Source organism: Poecile atricapillus, chromosome 10, assembly GCF_030490865.1.
Source record: "Poecile atricapillus isolate bPoeAtr1 chromosome 10, bPoeAtr1.hap1, whole genome shotgun sequence".
NCBI lineage: Eukaryota > Metazoa > Chordata > Aves > Passeriformes > Paridae > Poecile > Poecile atricapillus.
This window is the reverse complement of record NC_081258.1, coordinates 3444503-3464540: the sequence shown is the minus strand read 5'-3', so window position 1 is coordinate 3464540 and position 20038 is coordinate 3444503. Positions and strand designations below refer to the sequence as shown.

The window sequence follows — 20038 nt, the reverse complement described above, 5'->3', positions numbered from 1 at the left end:
CTCTAGAAGGAAAAAAAAAAAAAAAAAAAAAAAAAAAAGAAAAAGCTCCCCTAAGGAGAAAAGTTTCTGTTTATTCCTGCCACGGACGAAAACTTTAAACCCCCCCCCCCCCCCCCCAGTTTTAGGGGTGTCGTGCCCGCGTGGCGGCCCCGCCGCTGTCGGGCGGTGGCGGCGCAGGCCCCGCGGGGCGGGGGGCGCGCGGGGGGCGCGCGGGGCTGACCTCGCGGGGCCGCGCAGCGTTGCGTAACGGCCGCGCGGCGGCGCGCGCTAGCGGGCGCTGCGGCCCCGCCGAGCCGCGCGCGGCGCCGCTTCCGCGGCCGCGGAGGGTGCGGGGCCGCCCCGCCCCGAGCGCCCCGCGGGGCCGCCCCGCCGGCTGCGCCGAGCTGGGCGCGGAGCGATCCCGCACCCTCCGCCAGACTTCCGCGGGGAGCAGCGCGGAGCGGGGGGCGCATCCCCCGCGGCGGCGCGCAGGAACGCGCAGGCACCGGCAGACCCGCGCCTCTGGCTGAAAGTTGAGGGAGAGATTTGCCCCTTTTTTATTTTATTTTATTTTATTTTTTTTCTCCCCTTCACGGTGGGGGTTCCCTGCCGGTCCCCCCCCGGTACGTGGGCCGGGCGGGCTGCGCGCCCGCGGAGCCGCCCGCGGAGCCCCGCGCCATCGCGCCGCGCGCTCTAATTGAAATGGCGCTTTTGGCCGGGGGCGGGCTGCCAGGGCGCTCCGCAATAGCACAATGCATGTCGATAGACGTCATTTGGTTTTAATGGCCTACAGGAAATTTGGCGTTTACAATGCGAGACATTAGCAAAGGGTGAAAGGGAGGGGGAGGCAGGCAGGATGGATGGCTGGGAATAATTGCAGCCCCCCCCCCCCCCGCCGTCCCCGAGGCCCCCCGTCCGCACCTCGGCGGCGCTGGGTGCTGCAGGGAACGGGGGGGTGGGGGCTATTTTTTTATTATTTATTTTTTAACTTCATCTAGTTTATCAACAAGTGCAGAGTGGGTGCTACCCTAATTGTAACAGAGGAGTCAAGAGATGTGAGAAACGTGCCCTGTGTTACTTATTTGGGAGCTGAAAATTTATGCCTAGTTGAAAATGCCTGGGGAAATATTACATCAGACCAAATGACAATGATTAAAATCAGCTTTTTTCCCCCCTTCCCCCCCCCCCCCCCCCCTTTTCCTCCTTCTTCTTTTCAGTAAGTCTGTTGAAGGACGTGACAGTGGCCTGATCCTCCCCAACACCGAACCGTTATCCCCCGGCAGGGCCGGGTCGGGCCGGGCCGGGCTGCGCGGGGCTCCGCGGGGCAGCGCAGGGCTCCCGCCCCGGCCGCGCCGCGCGTTCGGGCTCTGCGGGCGGCGGCGCCGGGGGCGCGGGCTGGGGAGCCGGCCGCCTTCCCAGCCTTATTTCATTTTCAAGGGCTGTATTTTATTTTATTTTGGGGCTGGGGGGTGGACGGGGGGGGATGTAAATCTGTAGACCTTCACCAAAAGGAGGGAAAAATATCCAATTTTCATCGCAAAATTAGCTAGGGCGAGAGCAAAGGGCTGAGCTAATTGTAGCCTAATCCTCTGCCCTGCAGGCGTTTGCAAAGCCCTGAGCAAGAATTCGCTTTTTTTCCTCCTCTTCTCCCTTCCCTCTGTTATTTAGAGACGGGATTATTGCCTTTCTTCTCATAACAGCCTCGGCAGTTTCATTTAAAGGCTTTTTTTTCCCCCCCTCTCACACACACACATACACACACACGCACAAAATAAATAGGAAAAGAAGCAGCAAAAACAGGGGAAGAGAGAGGAGGCAGAGAAGCTTTAAAAATAATAATAATCACAGCAGGATCTGCGAAGCAAAGATAGTAATAAAAGCAAAAAAGCTGAGCCCATCCACACACAGCCCCGGCAGAGCCCAAAGCCAAAGGGGGGCTCGCAGATCTCTTCTGTGCTCAAGGTAAGGACGGCGGCAGCGGCTCCCGCAGCTGCCCGTGCGCCCGCCCGTGCGGGGCCGGAGCGCGTCGTGCGCGCATCGCGCCGTGAATCGCATCTCGCCGCGGTTCGCGCCTGCTCGCGCTCCTTCCTCCCCCCACCCCCCCCCTTTTTTTTTTTCCTTTTTTTTTTTTTTTTTTTTTTGGAAAGTGCCTCTTCAAACTCACTCAGCTGCCGGCTCCGGGGAGCAGCGGCGGAGGGGTGTTTTTTTAAAGCTACAGGATCCGTTTGCAGCCGCCCCGCTTTGGTAGCGCTGCGTGTGTGTGTGTCTGTGTGTGTGTGTGTGTGTGTGTGCGTGCGTGTGTATGTTTTGTTTTGCTCCGCTCCAGCATGGGCAGCGCCGGCGGAGCCCCGCGGCCCGGGGTGGCCGCGCTCCCCGTGCCCCCCCGGCCCCGGCTCTGAAGACGGGAAAGCGGCAGCGCGGCGGAGGCAGCGCGGCTCGCTCTGCGCGTTCGCATGGTACACGCGGAGCCGCGGGCTCGGGCGGCGGGAGCGCGGGCTGCGCGGGCCGGGCGCGGGGGCTGCCGGCGGGGCGGCTCGGCACAAAGGGAAGGCGGGCGACAATGGGGAGCGCCGCGTATGGAAAACACGGGCGGGCTGTGAATGAAACTCTGGCGCCAGTGAGAGTGGAAGGCTTGGTTTGGGGTAGACTTCAAACCACTCTAGGCTATAGTTTGCATTCCTGCTCCTGCATGCGATGTGGCACACTTCTGCAAAATTAATACATTAGCCTGGCTAATGCTCACCACCATTGGCTGCGCGGAAAATGTGCAGGATCGGGGATTCGGGCTTGACTTTTTTTTCTTGCATTCATCTAAGACATCTCCTTTCTTGTTATGTGGGAATAAGTAAAGGACGCCATGTTGTGCCTTTTTTTTTTTTTTTTTTTTTTTGGTTGAATTTTACCTTTGGGCATACAGTGTGTTCAAAAGAAAAAGGCAGAAGTTGAGTGACCGGGTGCGTTGCTCGCTGGTGATTTCCCTGACCATCAGTAGGGAAAAGCATTTGGGTGACGTGAAACTTGCACTAAATAGACTGGAGACTGCCAGAGAGAGGCGGGTTGCGGGGGGGGGAAGAGGGGGAGGAAGGAGAAAGCCTTCCCTTTTTTTTTTTCCTCTTTTTTTTTCTTTTTTTTTTTGTGGGGGGGGGCAACCAGAGCTCCAGAGGGAGTTCCCCATTTGCCCCCCCCACCCCCCCCCAAAAAAAGTTTTGGGCACGATCTCTTCTTGTCTCTCGGTGCAGCGTTCAGTAAAGCAGCGTGGAGGTGTGTGCAAATGTTTATGGACTTTTCATTTCGGAGCCACCGAGGCCAAGGTTTGTAGGCCCCCCCGGCCCGCTTTGTCTTTGGGCAGGGAGCACGGCGTGGGCAAGTTGTCTCGGAGCGGCTCCGGAGGCAGAGCCGGGCTCTGGCCGGCCCTGTGTAGGCAGACAAAGGTAATTGCCCAGTCTGGGGCTGTGCCCCTCGGGCAGCGCACCCGGGCACAGACACTGCCCCGGAGCCACGGCAGCGCCGCGGGAACTTGCGGCCCGCACTGCCGAGCATGGGGCGGGCGGGGGGCTGCAGTGGGTGGGTTTATCCCCAGTGGGTTTGCTGGTACACAAATGAAGGTCCCTGGGGAGGAAGAGCAGCTTCCCCGAGGCTCCAGCAGCCCGGGGGCTGCAGCCGGGCCCGGCTCCTGCGGCCCGAGCCGCCCCCAGCCCGGCTCCCCGGGAGAGCAGCTCCATGGCAGGTCCCTAAACCTGCCGTTCTCATTTCACGTCTTAAATGTGCATGAAGGAATTAAACTGCACGAGTGAATAACAGCATTAGTTTCAATTAATTTTTATCCTGGCAACAATAAACTTTAGAAACAAAGCGCTTTTACATCCTTAATTAGTCTTGCTTCCCATCTGTAGTCTTTTAAGTGCCTGCTCCTTGATTTAACTTTGTCCCTCCTTCAGAGCCGCCTCCTTTTTTATTATTTTCCTTTTTTTTTTTTTCGTTCCCCCTTCCAGACTGCTGCCTGTTTCTTTCCTGCAACCTTTCACCTCCCTTGTCCCTGTCTGCTCTACTCCGTGCAGTTTATTTCTCCTGTATTTTCCCAACATCAACAGCAGTATTGGTTACCATGGCCCCAAGCTATGTGCAGAGGTGGGAAAGCTTCATCCGCCCAAAACTTCTTACACTTTTGAAGTCTTTCTTTTAGTAGGATCTGAAATGTATCATCTAGAGTGTGTATTAAATGAACAGTATTCCTGAAGGCTTTAGAGCAAGAAAGGCAACACCCTGGAAAATTCTGCAGTCTTTCAGCATTCTCTGCCCTAGGGTTATAGCCCTGGGCACGGAGCTGAATGGAGCTCTTACAACTGCCTTCTGTTTACCTTTTATGGTTAAAATAACAGCTTAGCAAAGAAGCAACTTCATGGAGAAACGATTCAGTGAAATCATCTCAAGCTGTAGCAGCATAGCTAGTTTAATCACCCCTAGAGAGCTGAACAACTGTGAGCACAATGGGACACAAAATCATTTTGTGTGTAAATGAGCATGGCATTGTGATTATTTCACTTTGCATGGGCAAATAGTTTTTACAAGCAGTTAGCTTAGGAAGGCAGAAAAAGATAAGCTGGCTCTGAAAGATCTTGGTGTGTAATGTTTGAAAAACTAAATATTCACATAATTTGGGAATCAGGCTCTATTGATTTTGCCTTCAGCAGGTTCCTGTGTTACTTATTAGAGCAGGGTTATTGCCTGTGCCACTAGTTGGGATGCTGTATCCTGTTGTATGCAACTAAAGAGCAAGGATTATTTTACATGGTTTAATAAATGAAGTTTTTTAGTGTTTCTGCGATATTTACCCTTAAGGTTTTAATTTTCTCATCCATATTAGAAAATATGTGCATAAAGACTTTCACTGGATAAATACATTTAGGATTTTGCTTTGTGCATATAATAAGTACATTACTCAGTGTGATGAATTTTTGCTATGTGTTACATTATGAGGAGGAAGGCGTCATTAGAAAGAGGTTTACGGTACCTTAAGAAGCAGGGGGTATTTTTTTTTGGAGCAGTAGTGCCCTTTACGGAGTGCTTAGCAGTTGTGCCACTTGATAGTTTGCTCATACAAAAATGATTGAATTCCACAATTTTAATAAAAATCTAGGATTCATTTTTTAATATGAATCCTCTCCAGCCAGTGTTTTAATTCCCCTTCTCCTCCTCTCCCCCCAAAAGCCAGTGGCACCTTCAATAAGTATGAAAAGCCATAAAAGTTTGAGAACTATTTTAGCTTTCCAGTGATTTTCTATAATTAAGTGTTTTTTCAACACATGCTCTAGCTGAGAAATGCCAAAAGCAGAGGATTGTTCAAAAGGTCCCTCCAGTGAATAGTATAAATTAAATATCTACTGTGTGAGTATGGCCTCACTGAGAATCTCAGTCTTTACAGATCAAGGAATTTACTGGTATACTAACATTAAACAAAATCCTAAGATAGCAGCAGTGTTTAAATATGCACAAATAGATTCATATCACTTGATCTTTAGCTATCTGTGCATATTTTAAAATTGATTTCTCTATTTCGAGACAAATGGTTAAATGTAAGACGCATGTACAGAGGACAGGAAGTCCTTTGATTTCATTTGGAAATTGTAACAAGGGGTGCAGATGAGCCCTAATTAGACTCTTGTTTTGTGAAACTGCGTGAGATTTATTTCTAAGGCAGCCCTGTACCGTGCAAGGTCTGTACCTTTATCATTAGTGATAATGGTTGGGGTCTGAACAAAGACAGGGTTGACATTCAGCCTGGGTCTTCTGACCCTTTCATTTAAGTGAAGGAGTAGAGACTGAACATGAGTTTACAGTGCTCTTTGGTAAGAAAAATCCAGCAACCTTTGTCTGTGTTGGCAGACAGGTTAGTAAACACCTTGCTAAAATACTGTAGGTACTTACATACCAAGTTGTTTTTAAAAGTTAGTTGTTTTATTTATGCTATATGACATATTTACTGAAGGTTGGCCACAAGAAGCTCTTGTGGGAAACAAGAAAGCAACATCTTCAGTCATGAGAGGATTCAGTCACTTTCCTTGAAGGTGGTGCTGTAGTGAAAATGTTAATGCCCAATTTCGCATCGGCTGACACAGAAGTCCTAGGACAGAGTTGGCATTTGCTTCGTGTTCAGTGCAGATGTCCATCCAGCCTCTGAGGAGACAAGGATGTGGATTCATAATGGGGTGATGTATTTCTGTGCTCTAGATGCAAGAAATTCTTAGGAGCTAACCAAGATGAAATACAGTAAATGGAGATGTTGTGATGACTTTGTGAAGCTGTTCAGATGTGTTAAGATTTTTCAATCCCTTTTTCTATAGCTTGGAAATTATTTTGCAAAGAATGTTGCTAATTTATGTTCATCAAGTGGTGTAATCAGGCATCTTGTGCAAAATACTGCTGAGATTAAGGCAAGACCAGCTTTAGATTTCTAAGAAATGTTGTCAAAGTAATGTGGGAGAAATAGAAATTCACTTTGCAGTGCTGCATGTAAAGTGCTTGTCAGATGCAAGGAAGAGCCTGGGTGCTTGGTAGCATGCTTGAATTACAAAATACCAGGAAAATTAGATTATATTCAGAAATGTCTTCAACTATAATGTTTTGCATATGTTACTTTCCCCATAAGGGGGAGAATGGATGTACATTTTCTTAAACTTTTCTAAAAGGGTTTTTTTCCTTTTGACCTATGTGCCGTCTGCACCGATTGAACTGAAATCAGCTTTGAGACACACATTTCGTGCAGAATAAACTGTGCTTTTCTGAAGAAGAGAATGGAGGAATTTTCTTTTGCTTGGTTGTCCTGTTCATTTTTAAGACATTTCAATATTTTTAGCTTTGATTTTGCTGAAAATTTTTGGATTCAGTTCAGTAATTTCACTAATTTTCCAATATTTTTAGGGCAGGAAACATTAGGTGGATTGTGGAATTTAAAATTTCATGTTCTAGATTATTCAGTACTTTCTTGTTCTAAAAGCATGGGTCAGTTTATTTATCTTTCTGTTTTTACTGCTTCCAGGTATTAATTGCTTTCAGTTTGAAAGCTTATTAGTTGCTTAGTTCTAATATTAAGGCTTAACTGAAAATTATCCATTTATTTCACAATTATTGAAAATAAGCCAGAAAATTGATCTTAGTTTGATGTGAAATTTACTACATGTATAAACTAAATGCCTTAGGTACTGAGGAAGTCACTAATTTAGAGGTGTCTTGTTACTGAGACAAACTTGCAAAAACCCCCTGAATCCCAATTCACAAATTGGTTATTCGTTTGTCAGGGGATATTTCACATCTAACACATAAGCCCACGACCTTTAATTAGAATTTTGCAGTTTGTTTTATGCCCCTTGAGGCTGACACCTTGAAAATTTTTTTTTCTTGATTTCTTATTGCTAATAAGCATCTTTCTCTTCCCCTCTGGTACTCAGAAGAAAATGATGCAAATACACTTAATTACAGTGGTGGCAATAATTTGTTAGCTGAATATGTGATCAGGCAGATGCAAAAATGATCTGATTAGATCTGTGATCACACTGGAAAGAAAGGTAACACACTGCTACATTTAAGAGAAACTGTTCTTTTTGCCTCCCCATTGCAGGAGGGAAGAAGCATGTCCCGTCTGTCTCTAACACGGTCCCCGGTTTCTCCTCTGGCTGCTCAAGGAATTCCTCTCCCAGCTCAACTCACCAAGTCCAACGCTCCCGTGCACATCGATGTAGGAGGACACATGTACACCAGCAGCCTTGCTACCCTGACAAAGTACCCAGACTCCAGGTAAGACCTTGGCATTGCCAGGCTCACTGCCTGCTTCTGTTCCCTGCACGTATCTGTGAGGAATATTTCAGTGCAAAGCACGATTTATTATATATTCACCACTTATGAATAATTCAGTTTCTGATTTATACAGTAACTTCACTGGGGTTCTGCAGAAAAAAGGCCTGTACAATTTATATATTATTTAGAGAGTCTATTCATTTTCTTTCTCAACATCTTCTGCGCTCTGCTGATACATTTGAAGCACCTGTTGGTGTGCTGCCCTAGATTATTTCCAACTGTACCAGGAAACTTCTTTCTTTCAGGTTTAGGGGGAAAATTTGTTTTTTTCTTCCTCAAGGAGAAAGAATGGTTCTACTACTGTGTGACTAATGGATGGTTCTGTTGGCCAGCCAGAATTCTGACCTCAGTGGTAGCTGTGTGCCTCAGCAGTCAGTTCCTGGCTGACCCACTCTGGCTGCTGCAGCTACAGCCTGGATTAAATTCCTGTGTTTTAATGTAGTGCCTTGTGCTGGACAGGTTGGTGACATGTCTGGCAAGATTTATGGAGGTCTGGCCAGTATTATCTCAGGATAGACTCCAGATATGCCAAATTAGGAATAGATGTGGCATGAGATTGTATTTGTGTATGACATGGAGTCTCTTTATTGTTTGCCTGGCTGCCAGCCCTGCAGGGTGCTGGGCACCATGAAGGATGGGGGATCCTGGGCAGCGTGGAAGGCACTGCCCTGCGAGGGGTTAAAGCACATTCATGGGAGCAGGACGTTGAGAGGTGCCTGATTCTGATTTACAGTTCTGGTCACTAAACCAATTCAGTTTTTGTCACTGAGGCTGCTCACGGTGCAGGGGCTGAGCTGCAGGGGCTGTGGTGTGAGTGCAGGGCAGGTGTGGCTGTGCCAGGCCAGGGTGCCCAGGGTGCTGTTGGCTCCAGAGCAAACCAAAGCTCAGGTTTTCTTGCCAGAGGTTTTGCTACCTGCATGGCCAGTATTCTATAAGAAAGAGATTTTCTTTTCCTTCTTTTTGGGTATGACAACCAGTGTAAAGAGCTAGTTTCATCTGGAGATTTTTCTTTTGAAAGAACTAAGGGGTTCTGCGGATTTGGCAGGTTCCCAAGCAATAAATGACATTTATGGAGACACCTTGAAATGCCTCTAATATCATAAAGCATATGGCTGTGATTTCATTCCAAGGAAAGGGAGATGCTGAAATTCTCTATGGAAAAAAGCCCAATTATTAAAATACGTATATTTTATTATCAGACCTAAACAATATGATTTTTTTTTGGACAGTGTCTGTTTACTAATGTCTTTGTGGTACTGCTTTAATCATAGAGAAGAAATCTGTTTAGTGAAGAGAGATTTATAATGGAGAAACATACAAATGCTTCACAATATTAAAAAATACAGTGAAGATTCAGCAGTTGTAATAGAGTGACGCATCCGTTTCCACATTTTAAAATATCGCTGCTATTTTTAAAATATGCCCCACATCAAACTTAATAAAAGCTTCAGTTATGGAAGCTTTGGGAGAATATACATAAATTCACAGATTTTATTTCAAGAGAATACAGTACTGAACCAAAATAATTTTTTTTCTGCTTGATAAATAACAAAAGCGTGTTTCTTCAGGTTTTGGAAGTACAGAACTGACCAGAGCTTACATGCTGCCTGATGTTTTGCTGTGTACTGTCTTGTTTATATTGCTGTGTTGTCTCATAAGGCTTGAATGCTTTATCAGCTGCTCAAACTTCATTTCTCACTGAAGTGAGAGCTTCCAGGATGAAACCTGTAGATGACATTATTTATATATAGCAAAATATAACCATTCACCAGCATCCCAAGTAGAACATTCTGCTCGATACGTTATGAAACTGGGTGAAGGCAGTATCTTAATTTATTATCTTTTTTTTTTTTTTTTTTTTAAAGTATTATTGTTTTTTCTGCAGTGCTGTGTAGTAGATTTCATTGTAAGCCCCTCATTGAGTCTGGCCTGCTCTCATTGCTGGTTGAGGCAAAGTATGTGCAGTGATTGCCATGGGGATGGTTGGAGCTCCTGATGCTGCCCTGTTGTGTATCTTCCATGTGACACAGACTGGCTTTGCATGGTGTGGCTGGGACAGGATCCCAGGTCTCTCATGGGGCAGGAGGAGGGAGATTGCTCTTCTGAGCAAAATATCTGGAAATCTGAGCAAAATATCTGGAAATAGTGTCAGGGCACTGCTGGCCTCTGCTCAGAGGTAGCAGAGAGAGGCACACTGATCCACATGCAGAGCTTTCTGGATTATTTTGGACAGCATGTTAAACTCTCGTTTTGAGCGTGATTTTAAAAGCTTCAAATCCAAGAAATCACAAAAATTCGTGGATTATTTTTCAGTAAAAGATATAAGCATATGCTGAAATGCTTTGCTAAATCTTAGCTGCAGTCACATGAAATAGTTTGTGCTCACTAAAATTGAAAACTGTGGGAATAAACTTCCTTTTTATTTGTTTTACAATTTCTATTGCTTCCTCTGTGCTCCGAGATCCCAAAGAGCTTTTAGCTTGTAGGCCTTTTAGCATATACTGTACTTGGATTTTTAAGGACTCATGGATTGTGAGCATGTGTATAAATGCAGCTTGGGTGTGCATACACAGAAACATCACACGCTGATGGAAAACAGGAAAAAATAAATCACCAAGTCGTGTTTCAACTTTCTCAATATTTTGAGGAGGTCCAATCCTATTCAGTCCTGAGCAAACTCAGTTCATGTTGAGTTGAGTGAGAGGGAGGAGCTGCCAGCAGCTGGCCAGGTCAGGCCCAGCAGGAGCAGGTGTAGGTATGAGCAGTTCCTGCCTGTACCTGCTCTGCAGTCACCCCTCTGGTGTGACACAAATCACACCTGACAGCAGGCAGTGGGATGCATTTCTTACTGTGAGCTCTGCTCTGCCCACTCTGCCTGCCTGTGCCAAGTTATGTGTGTGCATGGCTCTGATTTGGGAGGAAAAGGACCATATTCGGGAAATCTAACTCAAGTTAGTGAATGGCTGTTAATGTGAAGCCAGAGGCCAAATCTTGCATTTCAGAGATCCCAGAGTTGTTTCAGAGCAACTTTGACAAAGTCTTTGATGTTGTTTGTATTAGTGCAGCTGCTGTGATCAGAGCATTTGTCCATTGATTAAATTTGCATAAGTAAAGGGTGTCAGATTAGGCATTAAAGGGGGTAGATGTCCTCTTTCTCGTAAATTTTTATGGTCTGCATAAATTCTCTTCAGAGGAGAAATCTTGAGCAGGGAACAACTGGTGTGACAAGGGAGAAGAGGGTTAAACAGCCACTATCAGAGGTGGTTTCTGAACCACTCACACTCACCCACTACTCTTGCACATCTTTCCAGCTGGCTTTTTCAAATAAAACAAGAAAAAAAAAGCTGGTCTTTCAGAGGGTGAAAGGCAAGGGAAATGAGAAACATGGAAAGAAATTGTGATCAACAACAGCACAATGATGGTGGTCTCAGAAGTTACCTCACAGATAATATTATTCCCACATCCTGTACCTACTTGTGGCCACTTTCTGTGCATACCCAAAATCGTTGAAGTTGACAAGCTTCAAAGGTACAAGGAGGTCGATGTTGTCTTACCTGGATCTGAGGCTCAATTTCAGTAGCTTGTTTTCAGCAAATTCTCCTACTTAAACCCCCAATTCTTCTTGTTCTGAATTACAGGTAAAAAAAACCCCAAAATCAAACAAACCAAAAAACTGTTCAATTATAGTGCTTCTTACCATCAGCATCTTAATTCTATAATAACTGGCTAAGTAGAGAGATTATTCATCTTTGTAGCATTGCTCTGGAAATTTCATTCCTGTTTTCACCCAGAAGACCTCTAAAGCAGCCCCTTCACACATTGACACTTGAATGTGGATTTATATGACAGATTGTAAAGGCTGAAAAACCTCTAGCACATCTACAAAGTGAGTTGCAAATTGTATTTATCCAATGGAGTGATACTATTTTTACATTTAGAAAACAAACCTGCGCCGAAAGTCCAAGCTCCTTACATGCGGTCAGGAATACCCAAAGGCATTGCCAGATCCCCCAGTCTTATTCCCACTGAACTCTGGCAGACATCTCATTGAATTCAAGCAGAAAAGAACCTCCAAATCCCTGTAGACCACAGCAAGCCCCAGCTTCTTGATTTCACTGGAAATTTTGATACCACTTTGAATTTTTGTTAGAAAGGAGAACAAGATTTTTCATCAGAAGCCTGTCCTTTTCACAGTCCTGAGTAGTGTTTTCATCTCAGAGAATTGCTGTGAGCTCTCTCTGAGTTGTTCTGCTATAAGAGGTAAATATATTTCCCTTCCATTCTCGGGCAGTTTGTATCTGTGTCTAACCCTCTGTTAAAGATCCTTCCATTTACGATTAAAGTAATGCTTTCTGTGGCATTACTCGTGATAGGGGAGCAGGAATGATCTCCTGTTCTGGGTGGGAGCAGGAATGATCTCCTGTTCTGGGTGGGAGCAGGAATGATCTCCTGTTCTGGGTGGGAGCAGGAATGATCTCCTGTTCTGGGTGGGAGCAGGAATGATCTCCTGTTCTGGGTGGGAGCAGCAATGATCTCCTGTTCTGGGTGGGAGCAGGGTGGGTGCACAGAGCCCAGGGAGCCTCCCTGGGGGTTTGCCTCGGGGTTTGGGAGATCTGCTCCCAGCCTTTCCCCTGGGACATGGAGCTCCCTGGCCCCAGGGCAGCACATTGCCCTTCCTGATCTCAGCTCTTGGGCACTGGGCTCTCCCAGCCCATCTCTGGATCTTGTGCCCTCCAAGGAAAAGCAGCAGAGGTTTTGTTATTTGTTTCAGACACTGATAACCTCTCCACAAGACAGTAGTTTTCCAGGCATATCCCTGCCTCGCTTTCCTCTGAACTCACGGGCTTCTTTGGTGATTTACAAAGGAGTCATCTAAAGCATGTGTCTTCTGCTCTGAATGTTTCTTGTCAAAACACATTGTCATTCATCTGACCCACCCTTAGACAAGCTCTCCTGATTCCAGCTGCTCTTCAGGTATCTTTGGGTTTTTATTCACCTGCCTTTTCCTCCAGCACCTCCATCTCTCTGGTTGTTGAAGCTCAGCACTGGCACCTGAGATCCGCTTCTCCCTCCTCCTCTGCAGCCTGGGCTGGGTTCAGGGAAATTCTCTGCTCCAAGTTTGAGGACCCCTCTGTTTTCCCTGATGGAACATGATTACTGACCCTGTACAGCTGGATGCAGTGGTTTTAAAGCTCAGACACACCTACTGAGATCTACAAGACAGATTTTCCACATCATCCTTTACAAGAAGGGCTCCGTACTGAGCCCCACTCTGCACTTCTTGGGTGGAAGCAGGGAAATTCTTAATTTGGATATATTTAGGATACATAATTCTCCAGATTTAGCAGGGCTGAGAACATCTCATATATCTTGCTCATGTATTCAGTGTCAGTCTTATAATAATTTATTTGCTAATTTTCCATCAAATCTGTGTATTATTGAGGTTATTGCCTGAAGACAATGTCCAATTAGCAAATTTTGTCACTTACCCCATGCTGACAGTTAGGGTGTAAATCAGTGATTAAACAAGGTCTCTGCTCAAGACAGGTTAAGTGGGGTGAAGGCCAGATGTGTTCTAAGCAGTGAGTGCTGGTGGCTGTGAAAGCACAGCACAGCTGGGGGAAGGATCCCCATCTGGAGCTGTGTTGGTTCTCCTGGGACAGCAGAGCCTCCTGTCAGCCCTGTGCTGCTGCAGCCCTGTGCTGCTGCAGTCCTGCACCACTGCAGCCCTGTGCTGCTGCAGCCCTGCCATGCTGCAGTCACACTCATCCTCACTCAGGGGTCTCCCAGGTCTCCCCACACTGCTGCCACTCCTTGCTGCTCACCCACCCAGCAGCTCTGCAGGGTCCCTCTTCAATCCCTCCCTCATCCCCTGCTCTTCCAGGCACAGGGAGGGACGTGGGGCCCGTTTTGGCTCTGAGGCATCGCTGTTGGAGCCAGGTCAGCCCTGTCTGGGGGTGAAGCCAGGCTCTGGCAGGCCCAGCCTGGGCACCGTGCGTTCCCCAGAGGCACATCCAGCACCCCACGCTCCAGCAAAGTGCTACAAAATGTGCCTGCATGTGAGCTGCAGCACAAAGCTCATTAATTTTAATAGCTGTTGTGAACTTAACCCATACACAGACTTTTAAGCAAAGCACCTGAAGAGGCAGGAGCAGGTGTTTTCCCTGCACATTAAGAAGGCTCTGAGAGGCAGATTGTGGGCACGGTGCAGGAGCACTGCCACAGCTCTGGAGCGAGGGGTGAGCCTGCCAGGGCTCCCCAGGGTGTGTTCTGCAGATGAGAGCAAGGATCCAAAACCCAGAGGTTTTGGTTATGTGCAGTGCTTTTTCTGAATTAAAATATGAGTTCTTATAGAGATTACATAGTTTTTGAATTCGTATCATGCACTTGAGATTCAGAAATCTGATTTCTAAGGGAACTTTGACCAGCAGAACCCCTAAGAGAAAAACCCAAAGGAGGGCCTTTCTCCCTTCACATCCTTCCCCCCCAGTCTGTCTGTGGATGTTGTACTTAGTAACGCAGGAGTTGGAGCAAGCAGAGGGTCTCCCTTTGCCAGTCTGCTTTATCAGGTGGTGCAAGCTGAACCTGTCTGTCCCCATCTGCAGAGCCAGTTCATTACAGGTGCTACATGGCCAAGGTCACACAAGTCCTTGCAGCATTTTGATAAGCTCTGAGAAAGGTGTGAAGTGTTTGCTCCTACAGGCCTTGTGTCCTACAGCACTGTGTGTTGCTGCTTGGACACATCCAGCACAGCTCCTGGACACATCCACATCCAGCACAGCTCCTGGACCCATCTCCTGGGCACATCCAGCCCAGCTTCTGGGTACATCCAGCACAGCTCCTGAGCAGGGGGAGGACTGACCACAGCTGCTGCAGCTCGAGCTGCACCAGTGCCAGAGGAGGGGTACATGGCTTGGTCTCTATGGAAAATAAAAATAATCTGTAATAGGGATGTATTTACAGCTGGGAATGATGATGTTAAATACCTTGTCTCTATCTGTCACCAGCTGGACAAAGTTCTGGGTGCAGTGTCTGTCAGATGAGAGTGCAGCACACTGTGACAGCAGATTTCCATGTGTTCTCTCTGTTGTTGCACAGCTGGAGCAGCAGCTTTGGTGGCAAAGGAGAATAATCCCTGTAACCCTAACACTGCATCCCATTGATTTAGGGAGATGGGAAGGATGGAATTTATATGAAAACTGATTCTTCAGACCTGTTTGTGTCCACCTCTCCAGGATCTCCTACTAACTGGCATGTAGGGAGCCACAGCAGAGCTGAGCTGTCTGCTGTGATAAAGGTGTTTACTCCTTCCTGGACTTGATAACCACTGCCTTGCCCAGCACAGCCACAGGCTGGCAACTGCCCACAGGCTCTGGAGAGGAAAGCAGAGTTTAGCCTTTGGGAGTGCAAATCTTACTGCTGTAATTGGGTGCTGAGATTGGGTCCTGTCGATGAACGAATTATTTTTGTGTTTACTTGGAAAAGTTGAAATGTTCAAGAAAATACTGCCTAGCTGATCTCTGATGAACATTTTTTCAGAAATTATTTTTTTTCTCTCTACAGTGGCAGCCTGGGTTGTGTGGAGTTCTAGGCATAAGTGGGTATTGCTGTGACTAGGAAGGGGCAGACTGAGCTCCTGGTGTGGAGGAGCAGATAGCAAATCAACACTGGGATGACTTAGAGAAATAACATGGTTGTTGTGCTGTGCCTGGCACAGGTTGTTCAAAACCCCTGAATCTGAGGAAATTGCCCAGTCCTACCCAGATAGCAGCTTCCTTGCCTCAGGTAGTCAAAAGGAAGAGCAGGGCTGTCCATGCAGCTGGTGCAGCCAGGCTCTGGGCAGGAGGGATGGCACTGGTGGATTGAGGACAATCCAAAAGATGAAAGTTGAATGGTGTGTGAATGTGAATGGTCCAGTACCTGGGGTGCAAACCCCAGCTGACCTTGCCTTGTTTCCTGCTCTTCCCTTTCATGTTCTGCAATGATAACATGACATAGCTGAGTTACACTTACCACATTAGTAATTCCCACCCTTCCTGCTTACAACAGGTTGAAAACTAGTGTGGGTTACTAAAACACACAAAGAGAAGCTGGCAGACGAGGAGACCAAAATTTCAACTGGTTTTTGTTGTTTTTGGGTTTTTTTTTACATTTAGCACACTGTGTTTATCTGAGTTTCTTGTTGGTCAAGTTTAGTTTCTCACTTCTTTTGTTGCTACTTTTGCTTACCACTTACCTGACAGGGCACTTTGGTGCCAGCAGCATAATTTAAGTTTTTTTCAGCAGTCAGGTTCAGGATGGTAAGAAGAAAAGCATTAGCAGCATATTTTGAGAAGCCACTCCCACAGGATGCTGTGGAAGTAACTCTGCCTCTTTCTTTTGGGTGCTGCAAGTGGAGGCTCTTTCCTGCTCATAGTGTGGCATAAAGTACTGTAACGATACTGTGCTATGAAATTCAGCATCTTTACACTTAAAACAAAGGGGGATCTCCTTTATTGATTGCTGCTTCCATGTGCTGTGCATCCAGCTCCCTCATGGCATGCAGAGGAGTTGTGTAAAGACGCAGGTTCAGTAGCTTTGTACTGGAAATCGTGTCCCGAGGTCACAGCTCACCACCGCACCGCTGGAGCTTACGAGGCGTTACCCCGTCACAGCTGCTCTTTGAACACACATCACTGTGTTTGTCTTTTGATTCATAAACTTTTGATTTATAAAGACCCTGCAATGGCAAGTAGACCTATTCTGCTTAGGGGGATATTTCATGAACTACTTAGGAAGTTTATAAAACAGACTCCCTAGATTATGAAGCAAGGGGGTATCTGTTTTGTAAGGAACATGTTATGAAATGAATTTGTCTCTAGGCCTAACTTAATTATTTTAATGATCCCACTGGTGGTTGTCGTAGGTGTCGTTCTGTGTGTATATTGTGACCTACATGCTTGTGATCATTTGTGAAATCTAAAGATTTAAAAATACATTGGACCTTATTATTTCCTCTCCTTCTTCCACTGAAATAAATGGAGGTGGTTTGGATGTTGGTATGTAGTACCACATTTCTCTTCCAGTGAAGTCAATGAGAGTTTTTCTGTAAGCTTAAATGAAAAAAAAAACCAAGCCCTGTTGTTTTAGAAAATGAGCCCAATAATAGACCTGGCCAAAATAATCCTTAGTGTAACCCTGTTGTCCTCTGTGGAGTTAAACCAGGGATCGAGCTGGTGTGCTGCATGAGGAGTTAGCACAACCTGAGCACTGCAGCCAGATGTTTCTGCTGGGTGTCCACAGTGCTCAGTCTCAAAGACTTGTGAGGGTGTAAAACCAACATTCAAATGAACACAAAGTGTCCTGCCCTTACAGGGTGCATACACAAACCTCTCCTGGCCTTCCCAAAAACATGACTCTGCTGGTTTTGAAGGAGTTCCTTTCAATCTGTGTCTGTATAACTGAAATCAGAATTAATCTATTCATGGGTTAATGAAATCTTTAAGAACAAAGTGCATATTTAAATAGAAGAAATATGCTGGCATGCAAACACAGGATTCATGTGTGAAAGCAGAAGGGAAGCTGGATCTCTGGAGCACAGAGTACCAAGCTGGTGTGGAGGATGCCAGGTGGGAGCTGATGCAGGCTGTGCCCTGTGCTGCTGTTACCCCCATGAAATTTGCCAAGATTTTGTTATGTGAAATGTAATAAAATGATGAGCATAGCTAGGCCTCAGCTTGTTCCCTTGTGCTGTCCTGACATTAAATGCGTAATCTGATGGCAGGGACAGGTATTGTCAGTCACTCTGTAACTTTTGTCACTGTGTAACTATTGTCACACTGCTGTAACTCGACTGATACAGAATTACACCAGGCTGGTGGCTTTCCTGACCCCAACTTACAGCTGGGAGAAGCTGCAGAGCTGGAATGAAACTCCAGAGTTATAGACTCACTTGTCCATGCTCTGTCCACCAAACTGCTTACTCCTTCATCTCAGCTGCTGTGATTAGCATGTACTTTGTTCTTTTGATGCTTAAAAATGAAATGGCATCTGTAAAAACTTTACAGGGGTTTGTTTTTACCTGACTTGCTCTCACTTGAAACTGCCAGGCAGGACAGCTCTTAGCTTCACAAGTGTGCTTGACTGTGTTCCTTCCTGATGCAGGCACTGGCACTGGCCTGTCGGTCAGAGCTGGGCACCAGGACACACAGGCACAGCAGAGGAATTTGGTGTTCACCTGTACAGTGTTCAGTTGGCTCTACTGCAGTACAGTGTGTGTTCAAAGGCTAAAATTACTGCTTTTTCATCTGCTGAAGATCACATAAAACCTGGGAAGAGTTCTGCATGGGTGCTGGGAGGTTATTCAGCATTTGCACCATTCCTCTTGGTCAGACTCAGAAGAGGTCGGTTGGCAAGCGCTGGGAACTGAGATTTGCACCATAAAGCTGAAACACTGAAGGAATCCCAGTGCTCCCCTTTGCCTCCCTGCTAATGGAGTGCAGATGCTGCCAGTGCTGCAGGTAATCTGTTTAGATCTGGGAGGCACTTTGGCAGCAGCAAATCTCTCTCTTGAGAAAGTGGACAATGAAAACCAGGGACTCTCTTTAACCTCTTTGGTGTCATACTGTGTTACACCAGCAATTTGTACCAGTGCAATTGACACCAAAGGCTGCAGCTTTGGCATTTGGGGAATGTGGTGTGCATACTGCTGCCTGAACTCTACAAAACTCACATGCAGTTCCATGGGCAGGTTTGACTAGTGGAACCCCATGGGAACCAGGACAGTGCAGAAACTGGGTCCTTTGCTTGTGCCAGGGTTGTATTGGAAGGAGTGAGGGCTGAGTTTTGGGCAGTAGTGCATGAGATTGCTGTTGAACCAGGCAAAAAATTCAGTGACTGCTTTTTAGTCTTGCGGAGGGAGCATAATAAAGCTTGGAGTTAATACCAGTTTCAAACATAGTTCTTCTTGGTTTCACATCCAGTTGTATTCTGTTTGCAGGCATGAGGGTTAAAAGAGGGTGTCTGCTTCTGTTTCCAATTAAATTAGAGGATGTTTTGGCCTTCACCAGAACCAGATCAAACCCATGACCAGAGTATTCCATTTAAGAGTTAATCTCTCAGTCACTTTCTTTCATAAGAAAGTCAGGTTCAGCTTTCAGTAACTCATCAGAATTCAACAGTTAACAGTTTACTTATTATTTTAAAGTTCTTGATAAGCTTAATTTTGTAGGGCAGGTGTCCTTTGTGCAGCAGGTGTATTGCTGTGTCCTTCCCAGGGGTGGGTTCCTTCTCCATAGCCCCTAGACAGGGGCTCCTTTTTATGGGAATATGGCTGTGGGAATGGGCTCTTCTCAGCAGACCTGGTGGTGGTACATTGCTTCCTGTCTGTCCCTGCTCTCCAGCTGCAGAAGTGAAAAACCAGGCTGGAAATTCCTCTTTGTTTCTGTCCATCTGCCAATGACTCAGGCTCACCCACAAAAAACACAAATCTTCCTGCTTGGTGTGACTCCGTGGGCTTTGGGGATTGTTTTCTCTCAAAATAGCTTTTTAACAAGTTGTTCTTGATGTGTTCAGTTTCTTTAAATACATTGGTTACAGCTTAATCAAGAGTTACAATAAACAAGAGAATAAACATTAATCGTTCATCATTTGAAGCGTGATAATAAAATACGGATAGAGAGAGCTGGATGCAACTTCCCAATCCAGAAATAGGACCAGTGACAGTGTCCTGTACCTTCCTGCAGTGTCTGCTCCAGAGCAGGTGCTGACAGGAGCTGTGCTGGAGGTGTGCAGTACTGTACTGTCACCCTGAAAACTCAGCTTCTGAGCTTGCTGACATGGTTATCTAAAGACTTTCCCAGGACAGTAACTGTAAACGTAGATATGTGTACATTCTTTCTGTTACACGTCTTGTGATGGGCATCTCTCACAGCCAGTGCAGTGGGAAAGTGTTATCCTGACCATCCAATCCCTGGCCATGGTCAGAAACCTATAAATCCTGGGAGAAGAAATAAACTTTCTCTTCCTTTCACCACACCTTGACCTGTGTCTGTGTGATCTATTCATCTTCAGCGGCAACACTGTACTGCAGCAGTTTTACATTCTGGGACTGGGCAAAATCCGTGTGCTTTACTCAGTGGAGGACACAAGGATGGGCTGCAGGAAAAGCAAACAGAGCAAGAATGTAAGACAAGCTGGGTTCTTTCCAAGTTATTGTCAACACCAGGAG

General features: G+C 46.3%; 1 protein-coding gene across 6 annotated transcripts in view; it reads left to right on the top strand.

Moving 5' to 3' along the window:
- The first annotated feature begins 1471 nt into the window (after positions 1-1471).
- The window catches only part of KCTD15 (potassium channel tetramerization domain containing 15), a 45711-nt gene continuing 27144 nt past the window's right edge, over positions 1472-20038 (top strand). For 2 of the 6 annotated variants that reach the window (XR_009278348.1, XM_058845720.1), the window contains exons 1-2: positions 2237-2435; positions 7595-7770. Coding sequence is in view for 5 of the 6 variants with exons in the window: in XM_058845720.1 (XP_058701703.1) it covers positions 2433-2435; positions 7595-7770 (179 nt within the window). In the remaining variant the exon portion in view is untranslated. The other 4 variants (XM_058845722.1, XM_058845724.1, XM_058845723.1 and 1 more) reach the window with 4 other exon arrangements.